The sequence below is a fragment of the Lynx canadensis genome, chromosome E1 (assembly GCF_007474595.2).
Source record: "Lynx canadensis isolate LIC74 chromosome E1, mLynCan4.pri.v2, whole genome shotgun sequence".
NCBI classification, from domain to species: Eukaryota; Metazoa; Chordata; class Mammalia; order Carnivora; family Felidae; genus Lynx; species Lynx canadensis.
This window is the reverse complement of record NC_044316.2, coordinates 59,034,041-59,059,238: the sequence shown is the minus strand read 5'-3', so window position 1 is coordinate 59,059,238 and position 25,198 is coordinate 59,034,041. Positions and strand designations below refer to the sequence as shown.

Below are 25,198 nucleotides of genomic sequence, written 5' to 3'. Positions count from 1 at the left end.
CTGTGCCTGTGTGTGTGGGCACACACGGGGGACGGGCGGGGAGTGCTTGACAGGTACCACATTGTTAAGTGCCGTCTGAGTGCTGGTTGGGACGGTTCTCGCATGTTAATTGGTGAAGGTGGTTAACGCTGGCTCGCTGCCACGAGCCCGTGAGCCTGTTAAATATGTTTTTTACGACTTCCCCGGTGATCGTCAGGTTGGGTATGAGCCTGCTGACAGAGGGGCCGCGTGGAGGGAGGTTTTCGGAAGCAGCTCCCCTCCTTGTCCCTCCTCTGCCCGCCCTCTGCCCCACCCCCTCCCCACCCGCCTGCCGCTTCCCTCTGAACTCTTTGCAAACCTCCAGAATCTTCGTGTGTGCAGGTGGGAAGGTTCCCCTCCCGGTGAAGCTGGCCCCCGAGCCTGGGCCGCAGGCAGAGCTGCGAGAACAGAGGAACGTGGAGGGCCAGGGCGCGGGCCAGGGCGGAGGCCACGCTGGCAGCAAACTGGAGGGTAAGGCCTTCGCTTTCCTTGCCGCATCCTCCCTGGGGCCCCGCGACGTCTGCCCCTCCCTCCCAGACCCACGGCGATGACGGAGAAGGAGCCGCAGCCGCCGCCGCAGGTGCCTGTCCTCCTGGGGGGGTCCTTTCGAGGCGTCCCCAGCCCATCCCCCACCTCGGTACTTCCTGGTGTCCCCCTGAGGAGAGACTCGAACCACCCCCTCCCCACCAGCAGCTTTCTCTCGGGCCCCTCCCTAGGCACAGTTTTTACGTCTCTTTCTCCCCTTAAGAGAACATCTGTCGCCCTGTCACACGGTTCTCCGTTCCCATTTGTAGCTCCTTGAAAGCAGCTACGCGCGTGTAGTGACGAGCGCCGCCAGGCGTAGGCGAGTTGGAGCGCCCAGACGCTGCTCATGTTCAGGATGTGTCTTCCACATGACCCAGTTGGGCAGGGGGCTGTTGTTGCCCTTAGCTCGGGGGAGATCTGTGCCACCCGCAGTGAAGACTGGCACCTGTCCCAAAACAAGAGTCTGTCGTGCTTTCCTCCAGCGGTTCATCTCCCTTTCGACCTTCGAGCCTCTTTGGGGGTGACCCCCTCCTAGCTGCCCCTCCCCGTTGGACACTGCCTCTGTAGCGTGGGTGGGGGCAGCCTTCCCGGCTCGTAATCTCCTGGTGACCAGGGCCCTCTGTGCATGTGCTCGCCCGGTGAGAACCCAGCCCTGGCCTCACCGACTTTGTCTGAGGCGTGGCCCCCGTGAGCCCTGCGAGGACGTTTCTCCCTGTGCTCCCGGGGGTCTGCGCGGGGATCTCGCTGGAGCAGCACTGGGGGCAGCTCCTGGTACACATGCCTCGCCTCCCCCCCACCCCACCCCCCCGCCCCCGCCCCAGCTGCTTCCCAGCGGGTCTCGTGGGGTCAGCCAGCTCTAAGCACTGAGCCTGGGAATGTCTGCTGAACCTCTGAACAGCCAGACGCCCGCACTGGAGTTCGGGGCGTGCTTTAGGAATTTCACACGTGTTGCTTTGTCTTTGGTTTTAGTCTCCCTGTGTTTATTGATTCCGGTCCTTATAATCTATTGCCTAAACCTGTTTGATTCTTTTGATTTTTTTTTCTTTCTGAAAAGAGAATTTTCACAGTTTCCTATTCTGCCTTTCTTCCGTACGCCTCTCAATGGGATGAACAGCTGAAATCAAAAAGATAGTAGCAGGTATGAATCTAGAGGAGCGCGTCCTGATAGAAAGCCTGCTTGCGGAGGGTGTAAAGCTGCAGGAACAGAGATGCCACGGGCAGGCTGCCCGTAACAGCCAGACCCCGGGAGCCACACACATAGCCTGTCCCCCGGGCTTGGCCCCAGCCCCTTAGCTGGGGTCCCCCTGGTGCCCCAAGTCACGGCTTTTCACAAACGGCCCGGCCCTGGAGGGGCAGTGGGTGCTGTCTGTAAGTGCCATTTGCTTCCGGCATCCCCTGAGGACGGGGCCCACGTGTAACTCCTGCCGCGTGCATGGCCCCGTGTGACTCTGTCTGCATGGCTGTTACGTTGCATCTGTGAGGCCAGTCCCTGTGGTCCCGGGGGCCAGGCTCTGCCTGTGGGCACGGCCTGCCACCACTCCGGTTCACATCTGCCCCGTGTGTTGCTTCTGGCTGGACATGACATGGTGTCACCTCACTCCTCTTCCAGCATCCGTCCGGTCCCCCGAGGGGCCGCGAAGGATGGGGCCTGCCTCCTCCAGCACTGCGGACGGGCGGTTTGGGCAGCATGTGGGGCTGTCCTTGTACCGTTGACCATGATGTGGCCATGAGCCACAGGTACCCAGGGTGACAGCGAGGCCCACGGCTCAGGTGGCTGGTCTAGAGCCCTGTGGAGATGGCGCGGAGTACTTCCTTCACGCAAACGGGGCGTGTGGAGCCCCGCGTCGGTCTATGGAATGTGGCTCGGGCAGGCATCTTCGTGACCTTAGGGTGTCCGGATGGGCGCCTGGGGAGCGGGGGCTGCTGAGGGGCCCTGTCCTCTGCCTGGCCCTGCCTTCTGTGTCACCTGGTCCTCCTGTCCTCCCTGAGGGTCTGGCTCAGCATACTCCTCATTGGCCTCTGGGGCAAGGCCACTGCGGCCCCTGGGAGGAGGCCAACCCCGTGCTATTGTAGCACGTCACAGGTCACCATTGGGGAGGACGGGCCAGCACTCCTGCGTGTGCCCGGCTGTGGGGCCTGGTCGGGATGTTTGCATGACCACCCACGGAACGTTTTTCTTCGTTCCGAACTTTCCCCCCGACCGGCTCTAACCGCTCACATCATCTTCCACGGCCTCCTCTGTAGAGACACGCGTGTTGTAGAAGTCGCATAAGCTGTGGCTGCTCGCTGCGAAAAGCTGACCCAGCGCCAAAGCATTTGTAGCGGACACGAGCTCCCGTGGGCCCGCCGGTGGCTGCCGGGCGCTCGGACTCCAGGCCTCTTCCTGGGCCCTTGTTCTGCATTGGTGGTACAAAGAGAGCACGGCGGGCCCTCTTACACGCACCTGCTGCTCTGGCCTCCTCCCATTCCAGCCTGGCACTCCTCTAGGGCCGGCCTGCAGCCCGTCTCCAGAACGGCAGGCAGGGGCAGCGTCGGGACCCCTGTGCGCCAGCAGCCGGCCTCTGGTCCATCAGGTCGCAGGTCTGGTCCCTGCTGGAAAGGAAGGCAATTGTTTGCCTTTTTTTTTTTTTTTTAATCTTTATTTTTGAGAGAGAGACACAGCGCACAAGCGGGGGAGGGGCAGGGAGAGAGGGAGACACAGAGTCTGAAGCAGGCTCCAGGCCCTGAGCTGTCAGCACAGAGCCCGATGCAGGGTTTGAACCCACAAACCGTGAGATCATGACCCGAGCTGATGTCGGACGCTTAACTGACTGAGCCCCCCAGGAGCCCCAAATTCTGTTTGTTTCTGAAGTTCTCAACTTGGCAGACGCTTTCTTAGAGAATTGGTATTGTTTCTGTAGAACGGTCTGCAGTTTAAATCACCCAGCCCAGAAGGCCACCATCACTGCCATCGTGGCCCAGAACCTTCTCTGGGGCTTTTCTCAGCCTTTATTCCGAGCAAGTGACAATCAAAGCAGCTGGGACCCCGCCGGGCGTGGCTAAACCACAGGCCCACATGAGCCGGCACCGGTGCAGGGTGTGCTGGGGTGTGTCCCCGCAGGCGGCCCGGTGGTGTGGCCGCACGTCTCGCACTCCCCTCCGGCCGGCACAGCCCCCGTGCAGCGGGGCCGGCTCTCACCGCGCGTTTCTCCCAACAGAAGCTGGCCGGGCGGAGATGCTGGACCACGCCGTCCTGCTGCAGGTGATCAAGGAGCAGCAGGTGCAGCAGAAGCGGCTGCTGGACCAGCAGGAGAAGCTGCTGGCGGTGATCGAGGAGCAGCACAAGGAGATCCACCAGCAGAGGCAGGACGGCGAGGAGGGCAAGTCGGGGCCGGATCGGGAAGGGGGTGGTCCCTGGACGCGGATGCCGGCAGTGTCTCCCGGCGTCCCCGTGCGGCTGGGTGCGTGGCTCCGGGGCCTAGAGTCCCCCTGGGGGCTTGTGTTTCCTTAACACGGCTCCGCTGGCCAGTTCTCCTTTCCAGTCCCTTCGTCAGCAGCTTCTCACTTCTGTAGCCAAACCGGTGGCCTCCTTCATTTGCAGCTGAAGTGCCGCCCGAGCCTGGAGTGGCCGCGCCCAGGGGGAAGGAGCTGGAGGCCCCCGGCGAGGAGACCGTGGAGCACCCCCCCCAACAGCCTTTGGAAGCCGCGCTCGGAGCTCCGGGGCGACCCCCCGCTCCTCCCCAGGGGCACGGCCAGCGCTCCGCGGAGGAGCCCTTGGGGGCCGCGGGCAGAGCTCCGGCCGGTCCTCCTGGCGCGGCCGACGCGGAGCCCCGGGCTGCCCCGGCTGAGCCGAGGGAGGGCCGGCCGGGCGTCGTGCCTGAGGCAGCGGGCGCCGGGCATGCGGGAGCGGGCGCCCCGTGCCGGGCCCTGCTGAGGCGCCCAGGAGCCCAGAGAAGCTCGTCGCCGGCGAGTTCCCGGAACAGGGTCAGGACGTTTTTGGCGGAGGCTCCCGCGAAAGGAGGAAATCCAGAAAAGAGGCGGCAGCCACTGGTGCCGGGGCTCGGAAGGAGGCAGATGCGCCGGAGGCGAGGGAGATAAGGGACCCGCGTGTGAAGTCGCAGCCAGTCATCCGAGACCAGGGGCCTGCAGGCCTGGCCAGCAAGCCCGGAGGAGCGGCCCCCCGGGCCCAGGCCGAGACCCGGCAGCTGGCGCACCGGGCTGTTTCCGCACTGGGTCAGGCTGGGCAGCAGGGCGGTCACCCGGAGGCCAGAAGGGAGCCCCTGGCGGGGACCGTGTGCCTGCTCAGGGGGAGGACGCTGCCGTCCAAGAACCTGAGCAGAGGCCAGACCCAGATCTTGGGCCCAAACCAGCCATCCCCGGGGCCCAGAAGCCAGACTACGCCAAACCCAACCGAGACCTGAAAGTCCAGGCCGGTTCTGACCTTCGGAGGAGACGGCGGGATGTGGCTCCCGGGCAGGGGGAGCCCCAGCCCCAGCCCCGAAGGACAGGGTCATCATCAGCTTCAACCCTCTCCCGGATGTGCAGGTCAACGATCTCCGGAGTGCCCTAGAGACCCAGCTCCGCCAGGCTGCAGGGGGTGCTTTGCGGGTGGTCCATGGTCGCCAGATTAAGCAGCTGGCTGAGGCCCTGGAGGATCCCTGAGCACCCCTGATGGCCACCGTCCTCCTGGCTGGCTGGTGTCACCCAGCCACACCGGGACCACGTGGGCGCGGAGTTCCAGAGTTCACACCCTGGGTGGGAGTCTGAAAGACCTCTCGCTGCGGCCTCGTTTCCAGACAGCTTGTGCCTGTGCTATCCCGCCTCTTGTCCAAGTGACTGAGCTCGCTGCGGCCTCGAGGAGAAACAGCCACTCGCCAAGACTCCGACGATGCAGCGTCCGGTTGGGGCCTCGAGAGAGGCCGGCCGGGGACCACAGCCCCGACAGGGGCTCGGGGAGAGCGAGAGCCCCCCGTCTGCCCGACTCCCAGTTGCTCTAACTGTTCATTGTTCACGCGATGTTCTGAGAGTTGTGGAAAACCCTAATACACACTGCCACCACCTGGCTGCTCAGTGGACGCTGCTTCGTGTCTGTGGGGCACCGGGCACGGGGCTGGGCTGCCCACGGGGTCAGAGAGCTGCCCGGGCGCACACCCGCCCCTGCCCCTTCGAGCTCTGCTCTGCGTGCTCCAGTCCCTGCGGTTTCCCAAACCAGAAAGTGGTTTTAAACATAACCAACGGCGCGACGTCTGGTTAGCGGGGCCGGCGTCGAGGAGCCCCCGTGGCCAGCGTAGAGCTGCAACAGGCGGCCGGAGAACCCCTGTTGACCAAACGTCACGGGTGACACGGAAACTGGACCCCACGCAGCCCCGGAAAGACCCTGTGAGCAGGCGGGGTGGTGTTTGGGGGAGACTTTCAGGGAACAGAAGCCCAAGGCTTGCCCCCGGCTTTTCGGAGGCTGGTCGGGGGGCAGGTGTGACTGGCACGTGCGGTGGGCTGCCCACCTTCAAGCTCAGGCCTGTGCCAGCTCCGTCCCACGTGTATGCCCCACACCCCTTCCAAGGGCAGGGGCCCTGGGTGCGGCTGCCCCCTGACAGCTGGCCAGGGGTGCCTGGGCGGTGGAAGGACCACAGCTGCCCGGGCAGCTCCAGCCGTCGCTTCTGGCCTCCCCCGCACCTTTGAAATCGTGTAGTTTTTTCTGTCCTTGGACGGCTTGAGGACCAGAATTAGTAATAAAAGGAGGGGAGGGAGAGGAGCACTGCTTCTTCAGAGGAAAGCCCCTGGTGAGGCTTGGGTGAGGAGGGGTCTTGGGTGTTTCCTGTCCTTTTTTAAGTAAAAATTCCAAACAAACCACGCTCAGTGGGAAGACACCTTTTGGATGTTTCCCTAGGATCCGAACTCTGTTAAGTTTTAGAGTGGGATTTTATTTCCAAACGTATTTACCCACGTACGTTCTAGACCCGAGTTTCGCGTCTTCCTGGAGGTCCTGCCATCCTGCAACTTCCTTCCAGGGCAGGGGCAGGGTCGTGCTGTCCTTGGATACTCTGGTCCTGGTGCCACGCACACTCTCCCTGCCTCCTGGCTCTCCCCCCCCCCCCCCCGTCCACAGCCCTCGTGGAAGAACCCGGGACCTCTGGGGGGGGCCGCCTTGCCAGAACTGTGGAGAGCTGGGGTGGGGGGTGGGGACTGATCGCTGGTGCCAAGCAGGTGCGACGGGCAGTCTGGCTGAAGCAGCAAGCACGGCCGGCCGCGGGCGCCCCTCCTCGTGGGTAGCTGCCCTGAGCGAGTGGGGAGGGATCCTGCCTTCAAGGTTCCCATCTGAGGGCAGGGCCACTCGAGGGCTACTACCAGTGACCGGTACAGAGGCATATGAGGAGTTGGGTGTGATGACAGCCGTATCCAGATGCCAGTTTCGTTGAATTTCCCTCCATAAACACAGTCTTAAAGATGGGGCGAATTTAGCGAAGCCAGAAAACAAACACAAAGGCCAAGGAACTTGGAAGGGATCTTGGTGTGTGGCCCAAAGGGGAGGGACACATGGGAAGCACGAGACAGAACTGGGAAGCATGGGGGCAGGAGGGCACCTGGCAGGACGGTTCTGGAAGGGCCTGAGCCAGTGGCCAGCGGACACCCACACACTCCGCACGAGAGGCTGTCAGGACCTGGGACAGCGTGCAAGGGTCCAGAGCACACCCTCAAGGCTGCATGAGGACCATTGTGATGGTGGTGGGGGTTGTGGTAAGGATCACTCGGCTCCCAGGCCCGCCCCTTCCCCCTCAGGCCCCTGGGGTGTGTGTGGGGTCGGCAGAGCGTAGTCACCTGCCCCCCCCCCCCCCCCATCAGCATGTGGACGCTGGGGACTCTTGAGATGCCAGGGGCTGCGTGGAGCCCAGGGGTAGCACAGCCGCCACACCCCTGGGAGGGGCTCTTGGAGCACAATCCCCAAGCGTCCAGCAGGTGGCACTCAGGACCCGTGGGATCCTCAGCCACAGGCACTGGGGGTCCTACTGGCTGTGTGTGCCGCACATAAGCACCGCAGGGTGGGGTCAAGCGGGCTTGGGCTCTGACCCCAGAGGAGGCCGCAGAAGGGCAGACGCCCCACATGCTGTCACTGCTGCTGGGTTCCTAGGCCAGACCCTCTCTGGGCTGGCTGGTGCCTCACCCTCCCAGCCTCTAGAAGGGCAGCCCCTCCTTTTTTGCCGCTAAGTCCAGAAAAACCACCTGAGTTTTGTTCCCTACGCCCGAATCTTTCCCTCATGGCGTTGACGTCCTTTGGTACGTCCTGTAAACCGGTAACTACGTTTGGTGGCTGTTAGATTCCAATAACGTGTTTGGGGCGAAAATTCTTTGACAAGTGTACTCCCAGGGCCCACGCACACTCTGGGTACGACAGAACAGAGACCCGGCGTGGTCTGCCACAGTCTGTATTGTTGCTTTGTCGCTTCTTACTCTAACCAGAAACCTTACATACACGAGGCAAGAAAACCAGATCCCCCGTCTGCCCACGTCTTGCCCTGATGAGCGTGCAGTCCTTTTAGCTCTAAAAGCTTTAGATGTCTCAGGCGTCTGTCCCTCAAGGCTGTGGGCAGCAAACACAAATGTAGTGCAGGCTTGTCCATCCTAAAGGCCTCCCCTTGGGGTCGTCTTGGCCTGGAAGAGAAAAGATTTGGTTTGAATGGGTTTGTTAGATGTGACCGCAAAGGGCAGAAGCCACCCCCCCCCCCCCAAATGCCATCTCCAAGCGAACACTTTGTGGGAGAGCCTGGTTATGGATGCGTGGCAGAGGGCCCAGCTGCTCGGAGCTGCCACGGGCCAAGGGGCTCAATCTGCTGGTGACAGCGTGCTCCCAAAGCCAAGCCCACCCTGGACCAGGTGCTGTGCAGACCTTCCCCCCCCTCCAGCACACCACTTGGTCCTTGAAAGGCAGCGGGAACTTCTTACAGAAAACGCTGAGGCAGAGCTGCTGAAACACTGGCCCAGGGACAGGGCTCCCTGGGACGAAGCCGGTCTGGAGCCCAACGCCCCTTCGGCCTCCTGCAGCTCCGCACAAGTGCCGGGGACAAGAGCAGGATGGGCAGAAATGCACTCAGCAGTGCGCTGCCTCGTGGTGAGAGACACTCGAGCACCCTAGTCCCAAACTCCCAAGTGCCTGGGGCCCAGGGTCTGCAGGTAAGTCACCTTCCGTGAAGAATGGCACATTAAAATAGCAGAGGGCTCCTGAGGGCAGCACGCACACTGTGGGGACACCTCAAGGGACCAGGGCAGAAAAGCAAAAAAAAAAAAAAAAAAAAAAAAAAAGTCACAGGTGATCAGATGCCTGCAACAGACAACTCCTAACCACAAAAGGTGGGACAGAAAATCTGTGCATAAATGGGGCGCCTGGGTGGCGCAGTCAGTTGAGCGTCCGACTTCAGCCAGGTCACGATCTCGCGGTCCGTGAGTTCGAGCCCCACGTCGGGCTCTGGGCTGATGGCTCAGAGCCTGGAGCCTGTTTCCGATTCTGTGTCTCCCTCTCTCTCTGCCCCTCCCCCGTTCATGCTCTGTCTCTCTCGGTCCCAAAAATAAATAAACGTTGAAAAAAAAAAAAAAAAAGAAAATCTGTGCATAACTAACACGTTTGATCTTCATCTTGCACTTAAATTCTTCCAACCAGTAATCACACAGCGAAGCTTCATCCTGTCCCCTGGGGAGGCCTGTCAAACAAGGAAGCTGCCGAGAAGCAGGAAGCAAGTCCAAGGAACAGGTGCAACCTTGGATGAACAGCCCACATCAGATCTGAGGCTGCTGACAAGGGCAGGATGAGGCCAAAGGCTCTCGGCCATGATAATCACAAAGAGAGGTCCAAGGAGACCTGAGCCCTCTGGGAACACACGGGAACTCTCTCCTTGGAGAAGCGGCTAACCCACAGCTAGTCACTCTGCTCGAGACGGTCCCAGAACATCAGGAAACAGCCTCGGGTCCCGTGAATCCTGCCGAGCTCACCCAACTGCACCAGCAGCTCTGGAGGACAGAGCTGATGGCTGGCATCATGGCCCAACCCAGCCCCACCCAATGGGGGCACCTTGGATGGTGATGCCTTGGGCACCAGCCCAGCACCCTCATCACAGACAGCCCTCTCCTCATGCTGTCTGGAACTCCCCATGGAGGTTCTCTGGGCACGGCTACGTCCTCCAACCCCACTTGTTCCATGTTTTTTACGAAAATGTGTAAATACAACACTAGTTTTTTCATTTTCGTAAAGCGCTGGTGATATTCACGAGACTCTTGCTGCCTCAACACTTGATCAAACAGGGATCAGAAAAAAATGCCTCAGAAAGAGAAGGGACTCGCTGTTGAGTGGTTACAGTCCAGAAGCAAAACACCCCGCAAAACTGTTCCAGCGGGGCCCACTTCCCAGCCAGTGAAAACCAGCCAGTGCAGCTAGGCTGGGGGACTCACCAGCCTCTGGAAGCCTGTTCTGACAAACCCAGGACAGTGGCCTATAGATTCTCCTTCCGCCCTCTGCAAAATGGGGTCGCTGTCTGGGGAAGTCGGGGGTGCCTCTCAGTGTGTGCTGGGTGGCCCTATGGTTGTAAACGCACGCGCGGTACACACGCGGGGTCCTAAACACCAAGGAAGCTAAGACAGCAGGTGCCCATTGGACTACTAGGCTGAGGTTCGTTTGGGCATCAGGCTCCAGCGACAGCACCAGTCACAGAGAGTTTCGCATACGTGCCACCACCGCCACCAGCATCTTCACGACGAGGCTGGTGTTCCCCTCGCTCGACAGACGAGGGCACACAAGCTCCGCGGCGGCGGGATCCGGCGGGCAGGAGGTACGGCCTGGCACCGAACACGCGGGGCGGTGCGGGGCGGGTGCGGGGGCGGGGAGGGGGGGGCGGCCGACCAGCGGTCCAGCGCTGGGACGCCGGGGTCCCCGCCGCCCGGTGCCCCTCCCCAAGGCGGGGCTGGGGTTGGCAAGGGAAGAGGCCGGGGCGGCGCCCACCTACCGCGGCGGGCGAAGCAGCTCCGCAGGGCCTCGAACTCCTGCACACAGAGGTCCTTCGTCAGGCGGGCCGCCCGGGGCCGTGGACGCCTGCACACACCTGCCATAAGCCGCGGCCTGGGGGCGGACGGGGACGGGCGAGGGTCGCGGAGGGCGCCACCCCCCCCGCCGGGCACCCAGGGCAGATTCCGCCCCCGCCCCCTCCCCGCCCGACACCTTCTCACCTCGGCCCTACAGGCCGCAAGGCGCTCGGGGAAGGCGCGGAGGCGGCCTCGCACGCGTCCCCACACCGCTCCGTTCCCCGACATGAGCGGCCCCTCCTGGCACCCATGGGCGCCGCCATCTTAGGCCCGTCCTTTTCTCCGGCGCCCAGCTTCTCGATAGGCGCGCCTTCCGCCCGTCGCCTTTCCTGCGCTTTCTGTTTGGTTAGGTTTCGGCTCCAGCCCCTGCTTCGCTTCCGGAACGGCGCCGGGCCTCTCCGAGCCCTGCAAGTGGCTCGTGAATTTGTCTGTCTTTGATCTGGGACTTCGGATTGGTTCAGGCTCAGGTTGTTTGCCGGCATAGACTGCAGGCCCCGCCCCGCGCGAGCGATTGGCCAGCTAGTCCAGGCCCGCGCGGTGATTGGAGGGGGTCCGCGGCCGCGGGCGGGGCCGGAAGGTGGCCGGCATCATGGCGTCCACGCCGCCGCTGCGGGACCGCCTGAGCTTCCTGCACCGGGTGAGTGCGGGCGGCCGCGGCCCCCACCCCGGGCCAGAGCTGTTCCCCTCCCCGGCCCTGCTCGGCGCCCGCTGGGGCCTCCTCCCAGGCTCACAGACGCCTCCATCTCCCTCCGGCCCTCTCCGTGCCCGTCCTCCTCCTCGAGCCCCTCCGGCTGTTCTTGGGCCCCTGGTGTTCCCTCTGCCCCTGCATCTCGTTCCTGGGTCCCCTTCTCCGCTGTGGCCTCAGGGTCGGGGCCCGATCCCCGACGCCGTGTGGGCGGGGCACGCCACCTCTGCTTCACATTCCCCCCCCCCCCCCCCCGGACAGAACCCGAATTGGAAGAGACAGCTGGGGTCTCAGACGGCACAGCCGGACGCCCGCGCGGGCAGCCCCGGCCCCTTCCCATTTGTGGCAGGAGCACTGCAGTGTCCGTGCAACTCGGCAGCTGGCCTGCCCTTTCGGGACTTGGGGTCCTGCCCCCGTACAGGGCGTGCGAGACAGGCCCCGGCCTTCCTAATGGTTGCGTTTCAAACCGGGGCCCTCAGGTCCTAGGGAAGGACGCTCCCGAGTTGTGGGAGACCCACGTCCACCATCGTCAGTTCATCGTGGCGAATGCTCCGAGAAGCGGAGGTCGGGGCCTGTTGTTGGTGTTGGCCAGAGCCAAAGCAGATGCGGCGGGGCGGCCTTGAGCGTCGCCAGGCAGGTGTTCAGGGCTGGGCCGCCGGTGAAGCAGCCGGTCGGTTCGGTTTGTGTTAGTGCAGAGACTCGGCTCTGGGCCCAGGCCTCCACGGCTCTGCACGTCTGTCCAGCTCCCCTTTGGGCCTTGCTGGACAAATAAGGTGACTTTCAGGCCCGTGTTCTCGTGCCGTCAGGCCTCTGCCCTTCAAACTGTAGTCTGTGGTGAGCACCAGCAGAGTCCACGCGCTTGTCCCCGTGAGTGTCCCTGAGGTTCCCCGTCCTGTCTTTGCTCTGAGGCTCACGCTCCCCAGACGCCCAGACGCTGGGCCAAGTGGGAATGGGTGTTTGGGTTTTTTCCCTGTGATGCCCACTCATCACGCCAGGGGCTCGCGCTCCCTTTCATCTCCCGGTTCTCCTGAAGGGAACGTCGACGATGATGTCCCGTGTCCGGGCTACTTGTTTGAGGAGATCGCCAGTATCCTTCCTCGTCACCCATGTCCAGGGGCCTGTCCTTCGGAGGCCCCCAGCTCCTTTACTGTAGGGACCAAGCGTGGGTGGGTCCAAAAGCCACACGACTGATGACGCGGGGCCCAGGAGGCCGTAAGAGGCCCAAGCTCCTGAAACCAGGGCCTCGGGTGGGTGTTTGCGGGGAAGACACGGGAGAAGTCTGGTGGCAGGAAGGCCTGGTTTCTCTCCCCCACCGGCGTGGCCTCGTGTGGCCTGGGGTCAGCTCGCTCCTTCCCTAACCCGAGCGCCTGCCAGAAATCTCACACGAGTCCCTGGGCAGCAGCCAGTGCCTCCTGGGAGTACCTTCTGAACCGTCTGCACAGCGGCTCTGGCCGAGTGAAGCTGAAGGTGAGTCCCCGAGCGGGCCCCCGCAGACCCTCCGCTGGGGGACGGGCCAGCGGTGCGAAGCACGAGGAGAGTGGTCGCCGCGGGCTGCGTGCGGGCTGCCCTCTGGGCCTGTGCTGCCCCCTGCGACTGTCCCCCAGGTGCTGAAGATCCTGCTCCACCTGTGTGGTCACGGCTCCTCCTCGTCCTTGCTCATCCTCAAACGCAACCCTGCCTTCATCCAGGAAGCCGCAGGTATCCGGGCGCTGGGGCGGGGCGGCCAGGGCAGGCTGCACAGAGTCCCTCTGCTGGCCACCGCCCTCTCACAGAGACGCCCCTCCCACCGGCGGGACTCGCCTCCCGGCCCGCTGCCCTCTTCTCCCCGGCACCCCGCACCCCAGCCACCGCCTTCACTCTGTCACGGGCTTTCCCTTCCATCTGTCGCCGGGCCCGCCGCCGCATGGTGGCTTACTTCTGCCTGTGTGCCCTGCCTGGCCTGGGCAGCCCAGGCCCATCCTGCCTGTTCCAGTGCCCGGCACACCAGAGGGGCTCTGTCTTCCCCCCAGGACTGCTCCCCAGGGCCGAGACAGGGAGGCCTGTGGGAGGCCCCCGGGAGAGGCGGGGTTCTGGCCTGCCGAGGACTAGGTCTAGCACAGCTGGGTCTGGGGTGGGGTTCCATCTCTCACTCCCCGGCCGGGCCTGGGGCTGTCCCGTGTCTTTTTCCCTAACTGGGATTTGGGGGGATGGGGCCTGAGGCCTTCCCCTCAGGTAAGGCGGGAGTCCTGGCCGCGGTGGGTCTCAGGGGCACAGCGTCAGCAGACCCCGCCCTGAATGACACCGGAAGGGCTCGGCCGCAGGCAGGAACCACGCCCACGGAGCCATCCCTGAGAGGGTCCCCGGGAGGGCAGCGCCGGGGAGGGGGACCCAGTTAGTTGCTCTTGGCCACCGCGTGCTCCTCGGGGATCCCAGCATTTCCAGCATCCTGCCTGCCAGGTGCTGGCCTACCCCCACACCCCGAAACCGCGGCTGTCTCTTCACTGGAGGCCTCCGTCCTCCACCCCAGGGGCGCAGCTGAGGCAGCACGGGATGCGGCAGACAGCGGGTCCTTGTTGGCACCAGAGTCCTCTGCTGGGCCGGTCCCAGTCCGTTGTACTCTGAGTGCCAACCCCGGGGGACCCTGCCACAGGCTGTCGGGGAGGTGGGGTAGCGAGAGGAGGTGGCTCTGGGGTGGGACGGCCCGCAGACGACGGCCTCAGCTCATGCACGAGGGGCCGGGGGGGGGGGGGGGGGGGGTCCTGTGCGGCAGGAAGAGCAGGGAGGCTCACGCCACCCCCCCCTCCCCCACCCCGGTGGTTCCCCGGTGGTTCCATTCCCGACTGGCCGATGGGCGCGCACCCTGGGCCACCTGCCAGGGCAGGAAGTGAGATGCATTTGTGACGAGAGACTGGGAACGTGGGTGTCACTCAATTCCTTCCAGGAAAAACTCGTTTGTCACAGCTGAAGCTGTTACGTAGAGGGAGGTGGTGTCGTCAGGGCCGCGGGAGCCTCCGTGGGGCTTTGATTGCTCGCTTCGCTCCGCGTGGAGAGTGGGTTCAGGGGGTACAGCGAGGCAGCCAGTGCAGGGACCCCGGCGAGAGACGGCAGGGGGCTCCGCTCTGGCGGGCATGAGCGAGGGGACAGCCGGGGTGCGGCCTCCATAGGCCCAGTGGGTGGTATATCTCTGAAAAGCAGGGTGGGGGCAGTGGGTCCCGGATGAGGGGGATCTGGGGGCTCCCGGGCTTGGGGGTGCGGAAGGGTGGCCGCCACTATAGGGACTTTGACCTGGAAGGGGTGTCGCCCGGGGACTGGAGGTCAGACCCGTGATTCAGGAGGCCGCCCCTGACCCTCGGGGTGCCGGGGTCATCTGCCAGGGGCCCAGGGGGGTGCCCACCACGAGGGCCGGGGGGGGGCATTAAAGCCGCATCTCTGAGTGTCAGTAGCTGCATCTCACCTGCGCATCTGCCTCCGTCCTGCAGTTTTCTCGGGGCCCCCAGACCCTCTCCACGGGAACAGCTTGTACCAGAAGGTGCGGGCGGCCGCCCAGGTGAGTCCAGCACTCGGGGCAGCCCGGGACAGACTGCCAGACGTTTGTTCCACCACCTGGGGCCCTGGCTCCGCCCTTGCTGTGGGACCCCCGAGAGAGAGCAGGGGGCGGGGGGGACAGAGCCAGACCACAGCGAGCTGAGTGCCCTCTGCGTCCTCGTCTAGGACTTGGGGAGCGCCTTGTTCTCGGACAACTTGTCGCCCCCGCCTCCCTCCCAGCCACCCAGGGCCCTGCCTCCGGCAGGTAGGCGACCGCCCTTCCCCTTCGCTGGTGTTCACCCTGGGGAGGGTTTGAGGCTCCCCCCCCCGCCCCTCTGTCCCAGGTACACAGGGTTGAGCGTGAGCGGCCGCACTGGCACTGACGTGGGTCCTGCTCGCAGGCATGGGCTCCGAGTCCAGGCCCCGGGCGCCCTCCAGGGCTTCGGCTACAGCAAGGAACGGGGCCCCACAGGTGAGTGCTGCGGGGGTGCGGGGCGCGGGCATAAGGGTCTGGCGGATCTGGCCTGGGAGGCTGGCGGGTGGCACGGCTGGGGCCGGTGTCCTGCCACCGCGCTCCTCCTCTGCCCGGTGCCCGCGGGAGAACGAGGCAGGGCCGGTCTGCGAAACCAACAGGCGAGAAGCCGGGCGGAGGCCAGGTCTGTACGCGTGCAACCCAGGCCCTGGTCCCTCAGAGGGCTGAGGGCGGAGGGCGGTGGCGTGGGGACGGCGCCCGTCGTGAGTGGACGCAGCCGGCCTGGGTGCTGCCGGTTCTGGTCTCGGCTCTCAGACCCCCGGTACCTCGGGAGCACTGATTCCTAAGCAGGCCTGGCTCGCAGGCCTTGCCTGTTCCTGACTCAGGAGTGACGGTGGTTGGTCCCGTCAGGGCACTCACGCACCCCTGCACCCGTACTGGACGTGAGCCGCCGAGGGGACCGAGCTCTCTGACGATCCCCTTAGCTGTCCTGCTCCCACGTGGGGCCGGGGGACTTGGGGGCACGGCCATGCCGTAGGCTGGAACGCCAGGCTCTGTCAGGCCTGGGAATGCACTGAAGCAGCATTCACTGGGGAAGCTTCCGGAAGGGCCTGGGTGCCCCACGTGGGCTCCGCTGTGTGACTACAGCTCACGTGCTGGCCTCTTGAACTCCTCCTGGGGGGGGGGGGGCAGAACTGAAGAGGGCTGGCAACCCTGTCCCTCTCCGGCGCAGGCTTCTGCGGGCGAAGCCTTCCTCTCCACCATCCAGAAGGCCGCAGAGGTCGTGGCCAATGCTGTGCGCCCCGGGCCCGAAGAGCCCCGGCACCCGGAGGCCCCTCCCGCGGGGTGACGCTACCAGCCCGCCATGACGCCCGCAGCCAGCCGTGGTTGCCCCAGTGCCGCGAAGCCGCGTCCCCGGAGCTCTCCCGGGCGCCCGAGGAAGCGGTGAGACTCTCCTGGGGTCCGGGTGAGCAGGCCCCTCCCCGTGGTGTGGTTGGAGCTGAGAGGGGGCCGCGGAGCCGCCGACAGGACCTTCCCGGCAAGGGGCACAGGCTCCTGGCTCAGAGGCCGGGGAAGGAGGCGGTTGTGTCCCGGGGGGCCGGGGGCCCGCACAGCCTTTCCCCGGCTCCGTGGCTCCGTGCGCGCTCGCTGTGGCCTCCGTGCCGTATGAAGATCGCGCGGCGTCTGGATGCTGTTTCGCCAGCTTCTTGCCAGCTGCTTCGCGTAGGAGCTGGGGTGTATGGCGTTAGGGGGGGCGGGGGCTCCCGGAGGGCCCCGCCGCCTCGGGTACAGGCCTGCGTCGTGAGCTGGGCCGCAGCCCGGCTTTTGCCGGTCCAGCCGGGACGGCCGCGAGGCCAGGGCACCGGGGCCAGCCTCCACGCGCGTGCGTTCTAGTCGGGGGGGATGCGACACAGGGCCGTCCCCGAGCGAGGTGTGTGGTGAGAAGGGACCCGCAGCGTCGCAGTGCTCTGGCCCAAGCTCCTGGGAGTTGGCCGGCCTGAAGGAGGACTGTCGGGACTCCCCGAGAGTTCTGTGCCTCGGGGTCCGGCACTGCCCCTGCCGCCACAGGCCGGCGGTCCCCGCCCTGACCGTTCTGTGTGAGGGGTGCCCTGCTCTGTCCCGTGTCACCTCTTCCCTGGTGTTTCTTGGTCGAGGTGCCCCGGGGAGGGGTGTATGAGGCAAGTCAGAGCCCCCCGCCCCCGATCTCACCCACGGTCCTGTTTGTCACAGTCACGAGACCCCAGCCCGGGCAGGCAGGAGGGGGTTGGGACGAGCCAGACAGCGGCTCCAGCTCCCAGAATTCATCCCGGGGGAGCGGTGACCCAGGCAAGGTCTCAGACTCAGGCAGTCGGTCGGGCAGCGACAGCCCCTCGGCAGCTAGCCAGGCACCCAGCGACCTGGCAGAGCGGTGAGGTCCTTTTCTGGGGTCCCACCCTGGGTTGGGGCCTGACCCGGAGGAGTCTCTCTCTACCCTGACCGCTGTGCCCCCGGTAGGGTGGAGGCCGTGACCCTGAGCGACTGCCAGCAGGAGCAGAGCCTGGTCCAGACTGTGACACGGGGGCCGCGTGCCTTTCTGAGCCGAGAGGAGGCTCAGTGCTTCATCAAAGAGTGAGTCCCCCCACCGGCTCCCCGCTCCCCGGCCCCGGCCCCGGCCCCCCGCCCCCACCTCCTGCTTGTGCCTTCCTGCAGGTGTGGGCTGCTCAACTGTGAGGCGGTCCTGGAACTGCTGACCCGCCGCCTGGACGGGACCAGCGAGTGTGTGCAGATGGTGAGGGCCGCCCGAGGCTGGGGGGCGCCTGGGGCGTGGGTGTGGGCAGGTGAGGGTTGCGGGCGGGGTTGGCCGGGGACCCGCCTCACCGGGGCCTGCCCTGGGTGGGGGGGGGGGGGGGCAGTGGGCCCACCCCCGGGGCTCCCCCACCTTGGGCTGTAGTCGGGCCGAGAGGAGGACGGAGCTGTGAGAGGGGCCTCCCTCCGGGGGTGGACCGCACTGACCTTCTGTCCGCCCGGCAGAGGGCCCTGGGCGCCATCGCGTCCCTGGGCTGCACCGACCTGCTCTCCCAGGAGCACATCCTGCTCCTCGCCCGGCCCGCGTGCTGCAGGAGCTCAGCGTGGTCAGCCCTGGACCCGTGACCAACAAGGCCACCAAGGTGGGCAGCAGCCGGACCCGGATGAGAAGTTGCACGCTGTTCCTCCAGCCGTTCCCAGATCCGCTTCCACATTCCTGCCCCTCGCCACCGGGCTGGGCCAGGCCGGGCCTTAGAACAGCCGGGGTCCTTGGCTTGTGGATCTTTCCAGCTCCTGGGACCTCTCCCCTGCCCTGCTGCTCAGCAGCTCTGCTCTGCAGACAGCTCCCATCCCACCTGGCTCAGCCCACGGGTTGGCCTCCTGCGGGAAGCCCTCCTCGCCTGCTCAGGTCCGTTTATCCTTCTGCTGGCCACCTGGGGCCACAGTTCAGGAGTCCGTGCTCGGCCCCTGGAGAGCAGAAGTGTTTTCTTTCACGCGAGTCCGTTTCCCAGTTATGCTCGAATTGTGTGCGGGCCGCCCGGCTCCCTCACTGGGGAGCCTCTGGGCAGCCCCCACAGGCTGCTGGCCTCTCCCCTCAGCCAGGCCCCAGCACGTCTTCCACCTGCCCGCTGGCATCCCCGGCTTCTGCGCTCCTCTGTGGCTGCTGAGAATTCGGACCCTCAGTGGCGTGTCTTTAAATTGTCCTTTGTCAAAGAATCGGTGACCCGCCACAGCGAGGCCATCATGGTGTCCCTGAGGACGTGAAGGCTGGCGGAGGCCGTGTGTGCGAGTTGGGAAGGACCGGAGGGTTTGAGGCACGTTCATTTCCTCAGCATCTGTGTCAGGCGCTGCTTGGCACCCGACAAGGGACCCCCCCCCCCCCCGCCCCCCGAGCCGGCTCGTCACGGGGCCGGGTTCGGGGACGGAGAACATGTGCATTTGTAGAGCAGCAGGTTCGCCGTGTCTGGGCGCACACAGTGTGGCCGGTGGGGGGTGGCCGGAGGAGGAGGAGGTGGGACGAGCCACCTGCTCTCTGGGGGGCTGCGTCTTCTGTGCTCCCGGGCGCACAGGGACCTTCAGCCGGTCCCCTCCGTTTCCTCCTCCAGATCCTGAGGCACTTTGAAGCCTCCTGCCGACAGCGGCCCCCCGCCCAGAGGCCCCCGGTCGAGCTGGGCCCTGTTGCTGGCCGCGGGGGGCCCCGGCCGACCTGCTGACCGACGCCGTGCCCTTCTCCGGGAGCCACGCCTTCCTGCAGCCGCTGAGTTCCGCCCTCTTCCCGCCCCAGGGCCTGCGCACCCCCTTCCCCCCGATGGCTCCCCGCTCTCAGTCCCCAGGGAGGCCGAGGCCGGCCTGGTGGGTTCCAGAGAGGAGGGCGCCGACCCGAGTGGAGCCCGCCGGGCACGGGCTCCCCAAAGGGGAGCGCCGGAACTTTGCCCAGGGCCCGGGGGCTGCAGCTCCTTGTTTGCGGGCATGGAGCTGGTGGCCTGTCCCCGCCTGCTGGGGGCCGGGCCCGCCACAAGAAGAGGCCCCCCAGGCCCCTGGACGCCACCACAGAGGGCGGCGGCAGCAGGAGCCCCTCCCGGCTCGGAACCTTCTGCCTTCCCTTTCCTAAACTCGTGACCTTGCCAGCCTGGGCCACATGTGGAGTCACCGTGGGCCCGGCCTGTAAATCCCAGGATTCCGTGACTCTGTGCTGTCCTGTTTGCCCGCAGCCCCCACGTCCCACCGAGGAGTGGTTCCCCTCGGGTGTGTGTGGCCGGTCCGCCCTCCCTCTGGCGTCCCCCCCTCACTCACCGAGGACACGGTGCGGGCAGCTGACCAGAGCGAATACACGGCCGCTGATCAAGGCCCGGGTGATGTGCCACGGGTCCACGAGCCAGCAGAGCCAGGTGGCACCGTGCGCGGGGGTCAGCTCCCAACCCGAAAGCGGGTTCCCCGGTTTCCTGTGGATGAGGCAGGACCTCCCTCGTGCACGGGCCCTTCCTGTTGGGCGTGGTGGCCGGAGGGGCAGCCTGAGGCCTTGGGGGAGAAACCGGACCAGCGCCGAGCCGGGCCGGTTTCTGGGCAGGGTTAGGAACTGAGCTGCTCGTTCAGGGTGGTGGCTGGGGGCCCCGGACCGACTGCCGGGTCTCCTGCCCTGCAGCCGTCCGGGGGGGCCCCATCCGCAGACACTGTCAGGCCGCTCTCCCCGCGGCCAGAAGGGACTGCGAGGGGGACGGGGCAGAGGGCGTGGCACGGCCTGCCTGGAGGGGACAGGAGCAGAGGCCCGGCTCCTCACTTGGATCTGTCTGGGGCTCCCAGGGTCCTCACAGACACCATGGAGAAGGGCACCCTGCCCCCTCTGTGGGGACGAGTCAGGAGGAGACAGTCCAGGCCGTGGCCCTTGCCACCCTGGGAGAGGGCTCGGGGCTACCTCAGTTTCCCCTCCATGTCTCCCTTACCAGAGGCTAGCTGTCTGGACTTGGATTCCTGCAGCAGCGGGTCTGGGAAACGCTGACCTCAGGGGCCCCTGGAGACCCGTGCCTGCCTCTCAGAAACAAGGGCTTTTTGTGTGGGTTTGGAAGCACGGCTTGAGTATTTTGGGGCTCAGAGCGCTCCCTTCGCAGGGAGTCCTACAATCGGCCAAGCGGCTCATCCACCTGGGGCGGGGGGCGGGCTGTTTCTGCTGCCAGATCCCGGTACGACCTGTGTCTGGTCCCTGCAGACTGTGCGGGGCTGGCCTCGGGGCAAGGGTTCTGGTGCCTCAGAGGGTCGCGGCTGCTCCAGGGGTCACAGCACCAGAGCTTCCGAATAAACGCGGTTGTTCCCGCAAAGCTGCACCGTTGCCGTTTTTCTTTCCTGTGCATGTGTGTGTGCGTGCGTGCGTGTGTGTGCGTGTGTGCTAATGAAGATAGCATTAATGAGGACACGCTTAGAGAACTTCTTTTCTAAAAGCAGGACAGGTGTTATTTTCTTCCTTAAATGTTCGAAAGAACTCCCCAGTGGCAGTATCTGGTCCTTTAATATTCTTAATTGTAGGCTTTGAACTACAAAGTTTCGTAAGTAGGTATGGGGCTATTTGGGTTATCTCTTTCTTCCCAGGTGAGTTTCAGAGAGGTATTTTGCAAGAAATCGGTCCATTTCACAGAAGTTGAATATGACCATAGAATATTTTATGACATAATTTCATTATCCAATTTCTGTAGGGTCTATAATGGATTCCATCTTTCATTTCTGACATTGATAACTTTCTTCCCTCTTTTTCTTGGTTAGTCTGATTAGAAGTTTGTTAATACTGGTTTTTTCAAAGAACTAAACCTTGGGGTTTCCTTTTTCCTACCATTCTATGTTTTGTATTTCATTGCTGTCTGCTTCTTATTAGTTTCTTCCTACTGCTTTGGGTTTACTTTTCTTCTTTTTCTAGTTTCTTGAAGGTGGAAGCTTAGATTATTGACGCGAGAGCTTTATTTTTCTAACAAAAATGTAATGCTATCAGTTTTCCTCTAGACACTGCTTTGACTGCATCCCATGAACTTGACAGTTTTGTTTTTATTCGGTTCAGAATGTTTTCTTGTTTTGGTCACAGGAGCAGAGCATGGGAACACATGTAGGTCTCAGGATGTCAGACCCAGGGGACCTTCCTAAAGGAAGGCACTAGCAGCATTCACAAAGGAAGCGAACAATGTTCACGGAGAAGCCACGAGCAGATTTGGAATTCTTGTCCAGTCAGAAGCCACACCCCTCCAGCCTGCAGAACCAAGAAGTGGCCGTGACCCTGGAGGTTTGTTCCAGAACCAGAGAGCGAACTCAGGAAAGCTGAATACAAGGCATCCGCAGCAAAAACAAGAACCCAGACAACAGCAGTTAGCTGGGGGGAGTCAAGACCCGGCTCTTCCTGGAGAAATACGCTCCTAACCCTGCTTCCCTCGGTTTACGCAGATCGCCCAATACCTTCCTTCCAACCCTGCACGTGCCCCAGTTGAAGGCTCCCCCAGACCATTCTGTTGGCCACCAAACAGGCAACCTTGGCTGCCGCCAAGATCCTAACATCTCCCTTTGTCCCGTTTAGGGATCTCAGATTCTTTCCACCAGCTTCACTGGTAATTCCTTTGCTTCTGCGTCGCCACCAAGAACCTTAGGAGAGAAGCTAGACACAAAAAGCCACATACCGTGATTTGCCATGATGCCAAACGGGGCCGATAGAAGATCTACACAACACGGATGCATTTCAAAGCATTCTGCTCTGCGAAAGAATAAAGACACGGAAGTGCCCGTGTGGTGGAATCGAGCAGAAGGAGGCAGTAACGCTTCTTGGGATGGTGACGTTTCATGTCTTAATTAGGCTGGTGGTTACCCTGGATGTACAAACTCATCGAAAGACACAGAACTCTAATACTATGTACACCACAAAGAACAGCCATGTGACAGGATGGAGGCGTCCGCTAACGCCACGGCGGTAACCCTTTTGCATTCTGTAAATACCAAATCAGCACCTTTGTGTACCCCTTAAACTCGCACAGGGTTATGTGGCAATTCACTCAATGCGTCAACTCAATCTCAGCAAACCTGGAGGGAATAAATGCTTTAATTATGTCTCAATAAAGTATATATACATAGGTCACGAATTGGAAAAATAGATATTGTTAAAATGTCAATACTCCCCAAAGCAATCTACATAATCAATGCAATCCCTATCAAAATAACACCAGCATTCTTCACAGAGCTAGAACAATCCTAAAATTTGTATGGAACTAGAAAAGACCCCAAATAGCCAAAGAAATCTGAAAAAGAAAACCAAAGCCGGAGGCGTCACATCCTGGACTTCAAGATGTATTACAAAGCTGTAATAATCAAGATAGTATGGTACTGGCACAAAAACAGACACTCAGAGCAATGGAACAGAACAGAGAACCCACAAACATATGGCCAACTAATCTTTGACAAAGCAGGAAAGAATATCCAATGGAATAAAGACAGTCTCTTCAGCAAGTGGTACTGGGAAAACTGAACAGCGACGTGCAGAAGAATGAACCTGGACCACTTTCTTACACCAGACACAAAAAGAAACTCAAATGGATGAAAGACCTAAACGTAAGAGAGGAAGCCATCAAAATCCTAGAGGAGAAAGCAGGCAAAACCTCTTTGACTTTGGCCCCTGCAACTTCTTACTCAACACGTCTCCGGAGGCAAGGGAAACAAAGCAAAAATGAACTACTGGGACCTCATCAAAATAAAACCTTCTGCACAGAGAAGGAAACAATCAGCAAAACTAAAAGGCAACTGACAGAATGGGAGAAGATGTTTGCAAATGACGTATCAGATAAAGGGTTAGTATCCAAAATCTATAAAGAACTTATCAAACTCAACACCCAAAAAGCAAATAATCCAGTGAAGAAATGGGCAAAACATGAACAGACACTTCTCCAAAGCCAGATGGCCAACAGACACATGAAAAAATGCTCAACATCACTCATCATCAGGGAAATACAAAAACCACAATGAGATACCACCTCACACCTGTCAGAATGGCTAACCTTAACTCTGGCAGCAACAGATGTTGGCGAGGATGTGGAGAGAGAGGATCTCTTTTGCACTGCTGGTGGGAATGCAAACTGGTGCAGTTGGGAGGTTCCTCAAAAAATTAAAAATAGAACTACCCCATGACCCAGCAATTGCACTACTAGGCATTTATCCATGGGATACAGGTGTGCTGTTTGAAAGGGGCACATGCACCCCAATGTTTATAGCAGCACTATCGACAATAGCCAAAGTATGGAAAGAGCCCAAATGTCCCATCGATGGATGAATGGATAGAGAAGATATGGTACATATATACAATGGGGTATTACTTGGCAATCAAAAAGAATGAAATCTTGCCATTCGCAACTACATGTATGGAACTAAAGGGTATTCTGCTAAGCAAAATTAGTCGGAGAAAGACAAATATCACATGACTTCACTCATGAGGAATTTAAGAGACAAAACAGATGAACATAAGGGAAGGGAAGCAAAATATAAAAACAGGGAGGAGGACAAAACATAAGAGACTCCTAAATACAGAGAACAAACTGAGGGTTGCTGGAGGGGTTGTGGGTGGGGGATGGGCTAAATGGGCAAGGGGCATTAAGGACACTTGTTGGGATGAGCACTGGATGTTCTACATAGGGGATGAATCACTGGAATCTACTCCTGAAATCATGATTGCACTCTATGCTAACTAACTTGGATGTAAATTAAAAATAAATTTTAAAAATTGTATATGTAATGCGGGAAAAACAGTATTTTCTTCTTCTTTTTAAAAAAATTATCTTATTTTTAAGTAGGCTGCACACCCAACATGGGGCTAACTCATGACCTGGAGATCAAGAGTCACATGCTGTACTGACTGAGCCAGCCAGGAGCCCCCAGAACATTTTCTAATTTCCCTTGCTACCACTGCCTTTTGTCTAGTGGGTTAACATCTGAAAATCAATCATGTAATTCACCAAATTAACATATTTATGAAGAAAATCCTATTTTATGCAGAAAATGCAAGGGATCAAATTCAACATTTCATTCATGGAAACTCTTCCCAAGTGAGGAATATAAAAATTTCTTTCACCTGGTAGAAAGTAGCTGCAAAATCCCACAGCTAACATCGTATTTAATGGTGTAGGACTGAATGCTTCCCCCACCCCCCAGACTGGGAACAGGGCAATGATATACATTCCAACCACTTCTCTTCAGTATTGTACAGAAAGCCCTGGCCAGTTCAATAAAACAGGAGGAGAGGAGGCAAATACCTTGGAAAAGAAATTGTTATTATCCACAGACATTATTGTCTATGTGAAAACTCCCATAGAATCCACAAAAATCCCCAAGACTAATAAGTGAATTTAGCAAGGACACAGGATACAGGGTAAATTATACTACCAATTGTATTTTTGTATGCTAAAAATAATACTGTATGCTGAAAAATACAAAAGACTAGTGAAAGATATCAATGATTAGGCCTAAATAAATGGAGAAGTATACCATGGTTATGGATTGGAAAACAATATTGTTAAGATGTCATTCTCTCTCGCCAGACTGATCTACAGATTTAACATACCCTCATCAAAATTCCAGCTGGATTTTTTTTTTTTTTGTACATGGTGACAAGCTGATTCTAAATAGTATAGGAAGAGCCAAATAAATTGAATAGGTAATTTTGAAAAAGGGCAAAGAGGACTCCCGCCACCCGATTCAAAGATTTACTGTGGAATAGCACTAATCAACACAGTGTGGTACTGGGGAAAGTTCAGACACAGATCAATAGGCCAGTGTAGACAGCTCAGAAATAGACCCACACATATATGGTCACTTAAATTACACAAAAGTGTCAAGGTAATTCAATGAAGACAGGATAGCTTTTCAACGGGTGGTACCGGGATAATTCAACATCCATGTACAAAAAAGAAAAAGAATTTAAAAATGTCACCCTAGGGGCG

The 25,198-nt window shown here is 60.9% G+C and overlaps 2 protein-coding genes and 1 long non-coding RNA gene across 3 annotated transcripts in view; 2 read left to right on the top strand and 1 right to left on the bottom strand.

Moving 5' to 3' along the window:
• SLC38A10 (solute carrier family 38 member 10) overlaps nt 1-6,269 on the top strand; it is a 45,252-nt gene extending 38,983 nt beyond the window's left edge. The window contains 7 exon segments of the mRNA XM_030296558.1: nt 361-489; nt 1,658-1,681; nt 3,741-3,902; nt 4,124-4,419; nt 4,422-4,797; nt 4,800-5,005; nt 5,008-6,269. Coding sequence (XP_030152418.1) covers nt 361-489; nt 1,658-1,681; nt 3,741-3,902; nt 4,124-4,419; nt 4,422-4,797; nt 4,800-5,005; nt 5,008-5,184 — 1,370 coding nt within the window. The 3' untranslated portion in view covers nt 5,185-6,269.
• A 1,656-nt stretch (nt 6,270-7,925) lies between these two features.
• On the bottom strand, nt 7,926-8,960 carry LOC115501479. The gene is made up of 2 exons (XR_003964798.1): nt 8,698-8,960; nt 7,926-8,169 (listed from the first exon to the last, which is right to left on the bottom strand). It is a non-coding gene; the product is annotated as an uncharacterized LOC115501479 (long non-coding RNA).
• A 2,200-nt stretch (nt 8,961-11,160) lies between these two features.
• On the top strand, nt 11,161-20,563 carry TEPSIN (TEPSIN adaptor related protein complex 4 accessory protein). Its single transcript, XM_032591132.1, is given in 23 exon segments — nt 11,161-11,240; nt 12,303-12,356; nt 12,644-12,684; nt 12,686-12,736; nt 12,874-12,967; nt 14,728-14,795; nt 14,960-15,038; nt 15,175-15,195; nt 15,198-15,246; nt 15,981-16,059; nt 16,061-16,094; nt 16,097-16,155; nt 16,157-16,190; nt 16,977-17,154; nt 17,241-17,354; nt 17,436-17,514; nt 17,757-17,837; nt 17,840-17,893; nt 18,857-18,946; nt 18,949-19,030; nt 19,033-19,125; nt 19,128-19,165; nt 19,167-20,563. Coding segments are annotated over 23 exon segments (1,743 nt in total). The 5' UTR covers nt 11,161-11,173; the 3' UTR covers nt 19,371-20,563.
• Nucleotides 20,564-25,198: the final 4,635 nt, after the last annotated feature.